General features: G+C 43.8%; 1 protein-coding gene across 1 annotated transcript in view; it reads right to left on the bottom strand.

Moving 5' to 3' along the window:
* garnl3 (GTPase activating Rap/RanGAP domain like 3) overlaps nucleotides 1–12,218 on the bottom strand; it is a 45,285-nt gene that overhangs the window by 16,638 nt on the left and 16,429 nt on the right. Inside the window, exons 3-5 of the mRNA XM_079289363.1 lie at nucleotides 2,715–2,789; nucleotides 1,129–1,228; nucleotides 500–552 (exon numbers count right to left, since the gene is read on the bottom strand). Coding sequence (XP_079145489.1) covers nucleotides 500–552; nucleotides 1,129–1,228; nucleotides 2,715–2,789 — 228 coding nt within the window. The remainder of the gene's footprint in view (nucleotides 1–499; nucleotides 553–1,128; nucleotides 1,229–2,714; nucleotides 2,790–12,218) is intronic.

Genomic DNA, 12,218 nt, shown 5'->3' with positions numbered 1-12,218 from the left:
TCTCCTACCTATTCTTTCATTATTTTCTGTAGCCCTTTCATTCATCCCCCCCCCCCCCCTCCATAGAGTCGCACATTGATGCCTCTGCTTCTTCGGTTGACAGGGCAACGTCTTCAGAAACAATGCTGAACAGACCGCCAAACCCAATTAGACACAGGATCTCTGCCTGAATCGCTGTCCTTCCCTTTTCCCTCAATAAAGCACATTCATCAATCAGGAATTGTCTTCAGATGTAATGCAAGACAACAGGGAGACAAACAAGGACAAACCATTTTACTAGTCTTCACCTGATCATTGAGGAATTGAGAATTCAAGTCCTTGTATTGGATGCTTCATTCGACAGGAAGTGCTAGTGGTAGAATAATTGGCCTTGAGTTCATAATGTGTTGTGTTGTATGATGCAATCGGCTCTGCTCAGGCTGCGAGACACAGATGGCTCAGCTGCAGGCCGAGCCAGCTTTCTGGAGACGTGGCTCATTTTAAACTGCCCGTGCCATACTGTGATCAGACCCTGGCAGGAGGAGGAAAGGCCTTTCTTGCTGTTCAACTTTCCTTTACAATTATAAAAAGAAAGGTGAAGAAACAAACGGACAATGATCTTTTCTTCCACAGCCTTCTATGCGAGCCTGAGGACAGGCAGGGTGATGAGATGATGAGGGTCAGAAAGGGGAAGGAGTAGGTGACCCCTTCTAATGTATTCCACAATCACAGAGGGCGCTTTCGGGAATGGCTCCTACGAGCCTGCTGCAGAGCACCGGGCTCATTTAAGACGTCAACAGTCCGATCTAAATTGTGTTATCTGTTGGAGGCAAGCTTTGTCTGGTGGTGGTGAGGCTGTGTGTGCTCTAAGGGCTTCCTCCCTGGGCGGTGTATGGGATTAGACTGTGGTCGAGACTCTCAGTGGGGATATGGCTGGATGCTAACAAGTCTTGGCCTTGACTGAAGAGCAGTGCAGCGCGAGGACAAGGCTGACTTCATAAGATAAGACGCATCCTGTGGACCAGGGAAGAAATTCAGAGGATGTTTTATTTCTGCAGCTCATAGGCTCTCCATCACCCTAACCATATGTCTTTCGCTCTCTGACTGAGTGCGTGTTTTTAAAAAAAACCATAACAGAGCAGCACCGACCTTTTCCCAGAAAGTATTTGAAGAACCATCTGGTGTGGTACTCTGGATTCTCCAGATGGACATCGGTTCTCCTCCAGGTTCCTGGTGTGTAGTCCAAAGCCTGTTCGTTACACAAACACATCGTCATCATGATGGTCACAGCTTGAGTCACAGGAGTCTCCTCTGTGGAAAACTGTTGCAGCAATGCACACAAACAGCAGTAACGATTACAATACTTAGGTCAGGAAATCAGACACGACCAAAGCATGGACACAGTGAGCTGCAGTCAGTCTCTTTGCTGTTATTGCTTTACCGTGATGGAAATAATCCATATCAAGATGTGAGACAAAAGCAAAAGGATGTGAATCACATTAGGATCGGGGACTCGTGTCGCCAGAAGCCCTGGCAAATAGAGACAATGACATTTGGAGATCTGGTGAGGAAGACGGCTGATGGACAACATGATGACCCTGTATTATTCAAGAGTAGGTTGGTCATTTATCAACAGAAAATACCAGTTAAATGTCATCCAATCAGCCATGAACATGTGAACTTTAACTCTCTATGCTGAAGCAAGTTTGTCTCGTTTTTAGATATTAAACTTTTTTTCAGATTTTGAGCCACAGGCACAATATACAGCATCAAAGATCCTGATATTTCCTTTTGTCTGTTGACATATTTTTAGCAAGTAAAGAGACTACTTTAACACGCCAGTGGTTCCCAACTTTTTCAAATTGTGACTTTGTGCAACCCCTCATCACAGGTGGCATATGTTCATTAGTTGTGAGCCCACCACTGATTTATTAACCCTCCAAATGTCTCAGATTGCTTCTTTGAATATTGTAATAATATAAGTATCAAATGTGATGTGATGAGGTGTACAAATGTACATAACAGATAAATAGTCCCTCTTCTTTCCTGTCCCATTAGCCAGCAAACACCTCAAAAAGCAACTATTGTTCATCACACTGGCAGCTGCACAAGGAATAATTCAGCATGTTGAGGAACTCAATACATCTCTCATGCGTGTGTATGATGAATATGAGCAGGCAGGTGTTCGCTTGCAGCAAGCGTGTCTCTTTTCAAGGGTTTAATCTGCCCACCAGCTCCTTCGTTCTCCACTCGTTCTCTTGACACCGCAAGACAAATAGTTGCAGCATGTAAACGGATTAAACAAACAAGACAATGTGATAACGAGTGAGCTTTAGGGGTGCTGGGTGACAGAGACAGGCTAGCCATTTCCCCCGGCTTCCAGTCTTTATGCTAAGCTAAGCTAAACTTAACGGAGCAAAGCTCTTGGCTGTAGGTTCATATTTAGCAAACAGACATGAGTAATATTGAGCTTCCAATCTTCCTCCCAGTATTCCTTCAATAAATTAAGTATTCTTTATTATTATTATTCTTTAGTATTTTTTTGTCTTCATGTCTGACTGTCACCATTTTTAGGAGTTTCAGGATAATACAAAGCAACTCTATTGGCCACAAAACTATTATGACCATGATTTCAGATAATTTGTCAATTTACTGAGGTTGGTGACAGCAAGATGTAATGGTGAGTGGATAGGTGGGATGCATGTGTGCAGAAAAGTGCATGATATTGTATTGACCTCATCCGACGAGCCATTCTCCACCCTGAAGCGCCCTGCCCTCTGTATGGCCCCATCTGCGTCACTAGAAATTAGCTGAGAGGGAGACAGACAGACACAGACAGAGGCAGACATGTTTAAAATTAGACTTGTGACAAACCATGACTTGTGGCGAACAGTAATAACCAGATCATAAATACATTAGAGCAGACTATCATCACGGACAAAAAAAGAGGAAGCAAGGCGGATGCCTCACCTCCATGTGACAACAGCAGCATGAGTCCAACAAGTGTATCTGTCCTCAGCCGCCTTTCCATGTAGATTTAATACCAACATCTCCACAATTATTAATCATCACTCAAGTCTCCGCAATGATTCCTCCGACACTTCACTGTAAAAAAACAACGTATTTCTTTTTTCGCATCTGCCACCCTCTACTTATCATCCCAATTATCCGTCTCTTGCAGACTCACTTCTCTCTGAACTTGGTGTGAATGCTTTGTTGCTTTGACACGAGTAATGATTTTCCTCCTTTCTCCTCATTGTGATCTACCAAACCCCCTTTATTCTATTCCTCTTCACATCCCCTTTTCCTTGTCCCCCCCCCCCCAACAACACCATCACACTGAATGATGCTTTGTTGCCAGGCAACGGATCGCAGAGTCTCTCCTCCCTTGGCCCTGTTTCTCCTCCTGGCTCTCTCTCCTCTGCGTCTTTGCCCTCTCCTCTTACCGCCTTGACTGTCCTGCTCTATTTTTTCTCCCCTCGCCGATAGAGGCCTCTGCTCTGCCGAAAATAAAATAAAATAAAATAAAGAAAGTTGGCTGTGTATCCCTGCACACGCTGCGATACGTCCAGATGGTCTGGAGGAGCCAAGCAAGAAGAGGAGGAAAAGGAAGTTCCTCGGAGAGAAGGTCTAAACATGGAAAGCTGCTAAATGTACCTCTTAGTGAGACTGACTTTTCGGAAGTAGACAGATTGTTGAGGGAACAGAAATAAGTGGCTGAGATGATCAGGAATCAAAGAAAGAAGATGATCAGAACACTGAATACTCGAATGATCAGACATTAAGGGATATTTTCCATGTAAACACCCCAAATATGATCCAAACCTGGACATGTAAATGTTCACATTGAAGGGAAGTTTTCCTGCTTTTACAAACCATGCACAATGATCAACAGTTATCTAAAACCAAAATGTGAATGACCAACACAACCTGTACAAAAGTAAGCAGTGTTCATCAGTCTGGAGCGTGGGTGGTGCGCCCTGCTTCAGCGGCTCATTAGATCACGTCAGACAGAACAATACCGAGGGAAAGTGATGAGAGAGCACTTATCGTGGAAAGAGAGAGACAGCGAGCGAGGGTTAAAGTCCATTCAAAAGAATCCTGTGGGCTCGTGAGGAAGAAAGGCGAGAGCTTTACATTCTGAATAAAATCATTAATAACTGTCATGCTGACTTTATTGTTCAAGCTAAATTAGATCTGATATGCAGTGCTGTTGCTGGGGGATTAGAAAGCTCTCAAATGAGATTCTGCAACTTTTGCGCGACTGGAGTTTGATCTCAAAGCATATATATATATATATATATATATATATATATATATATATATATATATATATATGCCAATTATTTACTTGACTAATCGTTTGGTCTATTGTCAGAAAGAAGTAATCACAAGGTGACATCTTCAACTTGCTTGTTTTGTTTGACTAACTGTTCAAAACCCAAAGATATTTATTTTGCCGTCACATAAGACAAAGAAATGCAGAAAATCATCACAAGTGAAACGCAAACATTTAGGATTTTTGTTTGAAAAATGACGAACTATTAATTGATTGGTAAAAGTTATTGCTCCGTCAGTCAATTAACTGATTAATAGACAAAACATTGATGTTGTAGAAACATTTCGAGTCATACAGCACTGATTTCACCCACCCACTCAAGGAAAGCACTGCCTGCATTTTCTCCCACACTGTATATAATAAGATAATACAATGCAGCCAAGCATGTTTACTGCAGGTGTGCAGCTCTGATAAACGACAGAGAGCTTTCTGTGCAATAATTGGCTGCGTCTTAGGAGAGGCTGCAGGAAATACTGCCTTCTCTCCTCTCGCATGCATATTAATAGGCCTGAAAACAAATATATTCTACTTATTCCTGGTGTAGTGGTGTGTGCCAGTGTTTGTGTGTGAGTTAATGAGCTTTTCCTTTAAAATCTGTGCGTATATGCGCCGAAATTGGAAAGTAAATGCCGAAGCTATACGGGCCTCTATCTTCCTCCATTTCTCCTGCCTCCTGCAACATTAACCGTCCAACTGCAGGATAATGGAGGGGACACCAATGCAGCGTTCAGACGGAGCAATGCACCGCCTCCATGGTGTATGTGTGTGGAACACAGAGGAAAATAAGTGCGTCACATTCCGTAATAAATGTGAGTTTAGGAAAGTGTTTCTGCGGCTGGGTGTGAACAGGCTTTGACGTTTTTTGGGGTGAAAGAATAAAAAATGCCAGGAGAAAGGAGCCATGACTGTAAGCACTCTGAGGAGTCTGTGTGTGTGTCTATGCGCACACTCATGCATTCATCACGCGGCCACTGCTTTTAAATCATACAACAGAAGAGTGGCAAAGAAGGAAAAGCTGCACTCCAACGGTTCCCCAGTGGGCCGGGGGGGATGCAGGGAAGAGGAAACAGGGGAGAAGGGCCAGCGGGTTATGCTCCTACGCTTTAACAAACACCCCATAAAACATCTCACCTCTGCTGGGGAGCAATAGAGGAGGGATAGGGCAGGACTAAGGAGAAGGGGAATCAAACATATAGAGAGTGGGGGACAGAGTGATGGATGAGGTCGCTGGGGAAGAGAGGGAAAGCGCAATGTGTAATGACAACAAAAAGCCAGATGATAAAAGAATAATCGCCGTCTCCACGATGCGTAAACCCGGAGCATTAGAGACAGAGAATAGATGCACACACACACACACACACTTTCTCTCTATTATACACACACTTAAACAGCTCTCATTTTAGGGCATGACTTGAACATTTTACAAACACAATCGAGCTCACGGCGTACTCGGAGAGTCTGATTTCCCCACGGCACAGGAGACAAAGGAGCGCTGCAGTGCAGACAGAGATGCGTGTGTGTGTGTGTGTGTGTGTGTGTGTGTGTGTGTGTGTGTGTGTGTGTGTGTGTGTGTGTGTGTGTGTGTGTGTTGAGGTATTAAATCAATACTTTTGTGACTGCTGATAGATAATTGATCTCATCAGTGGGCCCGTTCATGCACACTCACAATCCTCCAGGAAGGCAGAGAACACTGAGGCGTAGGCGGCAGAGGAAGTCAGCATAGGGCGAGGATGGAAGTAGTAAGTAGGGAGGGAGGGGGGGGGGGGGGTGAAGAGAGGCAGGTGCACAGTCAGAGGGAAGACATGAGTGAGGGATGAGAGGAAAGAGAGAAAATTAGAGAGGAGATGAATAGAGGCAGAAAGGAAGAAAAAGAGAGGAGGCAGAAAATGCAGATCCAGAGTAATCAAGGAAACGGTTATCTGATATATTCTTCTTCCATAAGCAACCTGAACTAGACGGGGTTCCTCTGCTCCAGCTTGAGCTGCAAATGTTGCCTGACTAATACGCTTACTTGCACTTTGTGGGGTTGTTGTACAGGATATGTAGAGAAGTACTTGTTCGAGGCTGGAGGACATTTATGGGAGCTTGTTGTGTGAAAACGAAGGCCCAATGTTTTCAAAAATAATGGTGAACGTAGACTGATAAATCCGTCGGGTATAGCAACAGTAATAGCAGGTCCAGTTAGGGTCCCAGTGAATCTGTGCGCGTCTGTGCAGGTTTTACAGGAGTTATCATTAAAAGGTTGCACCGATATATAAACAGAGTCTGAGAGCTGTATGGACGTCTCAGTGTGTCACATAGGTCATCGGATGACTCAGACAGACGGTTAAAAATACCACAGCTGCTGCATTCAGAGAAGGAAGCGAAACTTGGCAACTGTAAACGGAAACCGCGTGCGGCCTTACCGTTTACGTCGCTCGGTCTTTCCCAAAATGAGTGAAGTTTTATTTGTAATTTCAGAGGGCCCCTATTGCACGGTGTCGATACAATCAATCAAGGAATCCCATAACAAGACCAAACAATGAACAAAACCCACTCGCAAATATTGACTGTGGAGTCAAAGCCCGATTCATCTGTGCCACAGAGGGTCCATTGTGTTTTAAACAATAAAGCTCTTTGTCATCGAGGAACAAGCTTCAGATACACAGAGTATTCTTGTCAGTTTGATCATTTTCTTGCCGTTTTAAGCCTTTTTTTAAATGTGATGACAATATGAAAAATATAGAATATATACAGACTTATCTTTTAAATACTTGAGAATTCATTTAGTCTACTTTCATACAATGTAACGAGTTGAATCTCTGTTTTCATGTTATTTCTAGGAGCTCCTCCTGTCAAGCTTTGATCAAGCAAACGGATCACTGCACAACATGGATGCAAAAAGCCCTTTCATGCAGTGGAAGACCCCGGCAATGTTATCAATGATGCATGATGCATGATGTTGCCGGAAAGAAGACATGACGTAACAACCGCCGACCAGTGAAGGAGAAAATGAGGTGAAAATTGTAATTCAAAGGCAAACGATGTCTGTCATGTGGCTGTTCGCCGTGTTGCGGTTGACTGCACCTGATTAGCATTAACGCTGCCTGCGGCTAGGACAGACCCAGCCACGCCAACAACAGCACCAATAATCTGCCAATAAATATGACGGAAACACTGGCGATGACTAGTGAAGGCATCGGGCCACCCAGGAATCACACGAGTAGGGCGCAGCAGCTTTAAGGGCCCTCAAGAGTGGGCAGATGCTGCAGTGAAGCCTGTGATCTCAGAGTGCAGCAGCAGCAGAGCACCATGCATCAGCTGCTTTAATGGACTATTAGTTACGTTTCAGAGAAGGAGGAGAGAGCTGGAGAGACAAGAGCAAGAAGATAGAAGCTTAATCTACGATGTGGTAACTTTAAACATGTGTTTCACGCTCCAAACTGATTTTTTTTTAGGTTAGATGCGACACTGTTTCCAGTGACGAACTGCCGTTTCATTCTTGCGTATAGTGTGATTGAGTTTTCTTAGACCTTGTGAACAAAAACCAATTACCTTTGAGGATGCAAATTCATTTTCAAGTAATTGCATGCATCACTTTGCTTTTCGAACCTTGGATACAGTTTGCAAGGGCAGAAGACAGCATGGCAAGAAAACTAACCAAGAAATGCAGAGTTTAGAGGAGCTAAACAACCCCTGGTCCGACATTTAAGTTGCAACTCGCCGCTGTAGCGTCATTCAAGTGTCAAACAGGCAATTGAGCTCAAACAGAACAACGACCCCAAAGTATAGATCCCAATAATAGAAATAAGAGACACGGGGCCCTCTCAGAAAACCCTGTGATCATTACACACACAATAAACAGAGCAAAACGTTGTCAAACTTTAAAGAAGCACTGGTGAGCTAAAGTCATCTGCAGCTTCTGGGAGGGTTTGCACCAACGTTTGCAAGTGTGTGTTCCTGTGTGAATCTAGGTGACGAGCACCACCCAGCATACACTACTGTAATCTAACTATCCCACAGTTCTCCAATAGTTCACCTCAGCGGCTCTAGTTATGACTCACGAGTGTGTATTCCTGTAAAGAAGGAAGCTGTCCACACATCTTGGCATGTAGCTAAATATGAATAATGCGAGGCCTACAAATCTATAAAGGATTATTTCACCCACATTACGACCATTTGTATATACAGTTTCACGCTTGCTAGTTTGGCACCAGATAGTTGCTGTTAAACGTGGCCCCCCATTGCTTCATTCATCAAGACTTTTCTCCGTTTTTTGGGGGGGAATTAAAGGTAACGCGGGGTGAGAGACGTTTATCTGGTCGGTGGGCGGTGCTTGGTTTTGGCGCAACCGTTTTCAACATGGCGGCTGGGTCATGGTGGCTTATTTTACACTAAAATATGCTTCTGAAAACATTTTAGGAAAGAAAAAGACAATGCAGTCACAGAATCTTGGATCAGCGCTGCCTAGACTGTTGGATTGGAGTTCACGAGTAGTTGTTTTTCTCCTGGTGTGGTGGAACAGGAGCACTAAGAGGAGGCAGAGGAACGAGATCTTTCCACAGATTGTCTGTCTCATGTGCTACAGTCAGGGTGTAGTGACAATTTGAGCAAATATGACAAAAGGTCATCTTATTTAACTGCAGCTTTAATAACGTTTTCTACAGTTAAATTACATTAAAGCATGTCACAACATATTCATAAAATAAAACAAGAATTAAACGCATCGTACCTCATGAAAGGAAACTCAATCTTGTAATTGCCACTTGTGGCCACAGTGGATGCTGTTGGCTGCTTGCGTTGAAAGAACACACAAACAAACACAGTCACCCATGGTGAGACACGCATACGCCGAGAGTGGGAATAAATTCAGTGTGACAGTGCAGTCAAAGGCCTCCGAGGCAGTGACAGAAACACTGGCAGGCAGGTGGGAGTGGAGCAGTCTGCTCAGTCGCTGTGCAAGACTGACAGCTAACCTCTCAACACAATGCCCCCCCCCCCCCCCCCCCCACACACACACACACACACACACAGCCAGCGCCCACCTCTCACCTATCAGTCACTGCCTTCATCTCAAATGAAGAAAATTCAATTAACTAGGAAAATAAATAAAACAAATCACTGCCACCCTCTCCAAGCTGTAGTGTCAGGATGAAACGGGTTGAATTGTTGTGGGTTTCAGCTTTAGCGCCAAACACACAATTTAACAGTGGACCGTGAAGCTGTCACTGACGAAGGACAGGGTGGGAGTTGTGTTGTCTCTTTTCTCTGAATGCAGATGCCATCATGGAGTATTTGCTTACACATCTTTGTGGATGAGTGTTTGAAGAGTTTGTGTGTGGCACACAGGTTAACAGAAACCACACACACACACACACACACACACACAATAACTTTAGCCAACGAAATCCCATGAGTCAGTGAGTTCACCAGCTCCTGATGCGTTCAGAGTAATTATAGTGAGGTCTTACCTCCACCTCTCTGGACCAGGATGTATTTTAGCCATGCTAGCAGCAGGGCTCTGGAGCTGCCAATGCCTGTTGTTTGATCGGTCATTCCACCACGTTGGTTCCAGACTGAAATATCTCAATTCATATCCCTCCGTTTACCAGAGGGAATTCAAATTCACTCAGAGCCTTTCGCTTAATTCAATAAAATATCTTGCAGTAGCTTAGGCTGTACAATAATTTAGCTCAGATGGACTGCAGGTGATGCTCTGGGTCAACAGGATCCTGGTTGTTAGTCTTCTGCCAGCGCAAATCTATTCAAACCTTGCCCTGAAAGAAGGTTCATTGCATTTCAAAAGTGTCCCCGATTCCTACAACTTCATATGTCCGTCATATATACTTAGAACAGAGTATTCATTTCAAACTCTCCATCAGTGCGCTGAAATGCAACGGGATCCTTCACACTTCTATAATGTCAAAAGTGGTTTCTGTGTGGACTGGAGTGAGTCATGCAGTCACAACGGTGTCTGTGGGGGAAGCTGCTCATATTGGCAACTGCCACCCGCTTTCAATGATGCCAAAAATAAAAAACAAACACACAGGGTGAGTCACGGCTCTGCTTATGCTGGTCTCTCTTATTAGGGAGACCCTGCTTTGAATCCGTGTCTCCCACTTGTGTTCAGACATTTGAAAGCGTGTTCTTCAAAGCACTGGAATACACTGGCGTTCGTGTCGTGTCTAGAACAGACGCAACAAAAAAGTATTTCTCTCCACTTGAATTAGATCCTGGCAGTATAGAGAAGGCTTTCTAACGCGACACCAATAACATGCACAGAAGTCAAATTTAAGACAAGAATTCATGTTAAGAGCTTTTATAACATTGCAATACTTTTCTATTCTGACATTTCTTGTTACATTCCTTCAAGACGGCAATTTATCAGCAGCTAAATATCTTCAAAGTGAGAGTGACATTAAAGCATTATCAGAATTGTGCATATTCACCACTTATATTATGTGACTTCGATGTTTTTGATGGAAATGTCAGGTGCTGAAATGCTGCCCACTTCACATTGGACAGGCACAGACGGTGAGCACACAAATTCAATACCGTCAACACAAGGAGCCGTTTGTTGGCTGAAAGGCATCAGAAGCAGAATCGTTCCCAAGCTTTGCACAAAGCTCCCCTGGAGACACGCAGCCTTAAACAGTGTGAGAGCCAGCGTTAACAAAAACACTTTCCCTCGTATGTTCACACAGGCAATTATAGTTATCTTTCAAGCCGAAAAACAGAGACGTAATTTCACTGCAGTCAAGGACCAAAGATTAGACTTTATGTTTTTTTCACATTTCTGTTTTGTATGAATTAAAGAAACGAGGTGTCGAGGTGCTGGCCGTTTCCCGTCGAGGTGCTAAGCTCTCTTGCCAACTCTGGCTTCAATTTTACTGAACAGACATGAGAGTGGCATCGATCCCGTTGTCTAACTCGCAGCAGGAAAGCGAATAACCAAAATATTTCTTTAACACAAAATCCACAGATACTGATACTGTACAAATTATTATCCACTTGACGAGGACGGCTTCAACCACACGTGCCAACGCCCATTGGTTTCTGTTTCCATCACTAGCAGCCGTGAGAACAAAGTTTTGCTGCTGCATCGCAGCAGCCTGTTTAGCAGTTTTCTAGACTACGTACATTTTTCATTGACAAAAATGACTTTCTTTTCCCCATCGTGACTTAACGCAGCCACATCGAGACAAAGCATCATGGGAGTAAAGTAAAAAAAAAAGAAATAGAATTAGCGTAGTTTTAATTTTATTTCCCCTTATGTTAAATGAACAGTGTAAGTGAATTATTTAAACTGTGGTTACTATAAGTGGTTTCCATTTAATTATGCAACATGTGAGAGATGCAACAATTAACAAATCAATAATGAATGACAATAATTATTAGTTCAGCCTACAGTGAACAACTCGGGGGGGGGGGGGGTCCCTCTTATTAGCATCAAACCTTGGAAGTTCACAACTGTTTTCAACTTTTCATCCATTTCAATAATTACCAAAGCATATTGTCTTAATATCTAAAAGTGTATCCATCATGATGGATCACAGAGGACCCTTAAGTCTTCATATCAAATTCTAGTGTATACAAAGATGACGACGGCATAAAGCGTCTAGTGTGGAGGAAGAGGAAGAGGCATCTCACACTGCTGTGTGATGGGCACACTGCGAGTACTGAGGCTATCAGTTCACTCATGCTGGCTCACACTCACTTCGGTGTTTGGAAACTGCTCTCTCTCTCTTTATTTTTCTCACGTACACACCCCCACACAGCAGCATTGTGCGTCTGCTAGCGCTGATAGGCGGCATGTGGTTTCTCCTCAACACTAATCAGTCGAACACGTGGCGCGCAGCACTCAGGGGACAACCCAATATGTCGCGGGTAGGAAGTACGATTGCCGTGTGAAACCGTAGGA

Source organism: Melanostigma gelatinosum (assembly GCF_949748355.1).
Source record: "Melanostigma gelatinosum genome assembly, chromosome: 18".
NCBI classification, from domain to species: Eukaryota; Metazoa; Chordata; class Actinopteri; order Perciformes; family Zoarcidae; genus Melanostigma; species Melanostigma gelatinosum.
The sequence above is the reverse complement of the archived record's forward strand: the minus strand, read 5'-3'. Positions and strand labels throughout refer to the sequence as shown.